The 783-nt window shown below is 42.4% G+C and overlaps 1 protein-coding gene across 1 annotated transcript; it reads left to right on the top strand.

The window, feature by feature from the left end:
* Positions 1 to 6: 6 nt before the first annotated feature.
* Positions 7 to 777, top strand: LOC104073682 (E3 ubiquitin-protein ligase RBBP6-like). Its single transcript, XM_009573545.1, has one exon. It carries the CDS (start codon positions 112 to 114, stop codon positions 775 to 777), a length of 666 nt encoding a protein of 221 aa, XP_009571840.1. The 5' UTR covers positions 7 to 111.
* Positions 778 to 783: the final 6 nt, after the last annotated feature.

Genomic DNA, 783 nt, shown 5'->3' on the forward strand with positions numbered 1-783 from the left:
GAGGAAGACATTAAATCTACCCAGGTGCCTGCAAACATAGGAAAACCTGCCAGTGTTATAAAAAATGTGAGTGCTAAGCCACCGAACCCCATAAAACACAATGAAAAAGAGATGGAGCCTGTGGAGAAAACACAGAAAACTGCAAAAGAGGCGAGTTATGAAAGCTCTCAGCATGATGCAAAAAGTTCAAAAAGTTCGGTGTCGAATGAAAAAGGAAAAACCAAAGACCGGGATCATTCTTTGTCAGACAAGGACACTTCTGAGAAGAGAAAAAGCGGTGTTCAGCCAGAAAAAGACCACTCGGAACGTGCAACTGAGCAAGGAAATGGCAAAAACATTTCTCAATCTTCCAAAGCGAGCAGATCTTCAGAGAAACATGATACTAGCCGTGGATCCACTGCTAAAGACTTTACTCCTAACCGAGACAAAAAATCTGACCATGATGGCAACAGAGATCATTCTAGTTCCAAGCGTAGAGATGAAAAGAGTGAATTAGCAAGAAGAAAAGACTCCCCTTCTCGAAATAGAGAATCTACATCAGTACAGAAAAGTAAGCCAAGAGACGAACGAGCAGAGCCATCCAAAAAGGGCACTGGAGATGCCAAAAGGAGCAGCTACAGTCCTCCGCGTGAGCGGAAGCAGTCTGATCACAAAGCTGCTCACGATTCCAAGCGTACATTGGAAGAAAAGAACACAATAGATAAAAATTCAGGAAAAGAAAAAGAGAAGCATGTACCAGAAGTAAAGAGCAAAAAGAGAAGCATGTACCAGAAGTAAAGAGCA

This window comes from Fulmarus glacialis, unplaced genomic scaffold (genome assembly GCF_000690835.1).
Source record: "Fulmarus glacialis isolate BGI_N327 unplaced genomic scaffold, ASM69083v1 scaffold31072, whole genome shotgun sequence".
NCBI classification, from domain to species: domain Eukaryota; kingdom Metazoa; phylum Chordata; class Aves; order Procellariiformes; family Procellariidae; genus Fulmarus; species Fulmarus glacialis.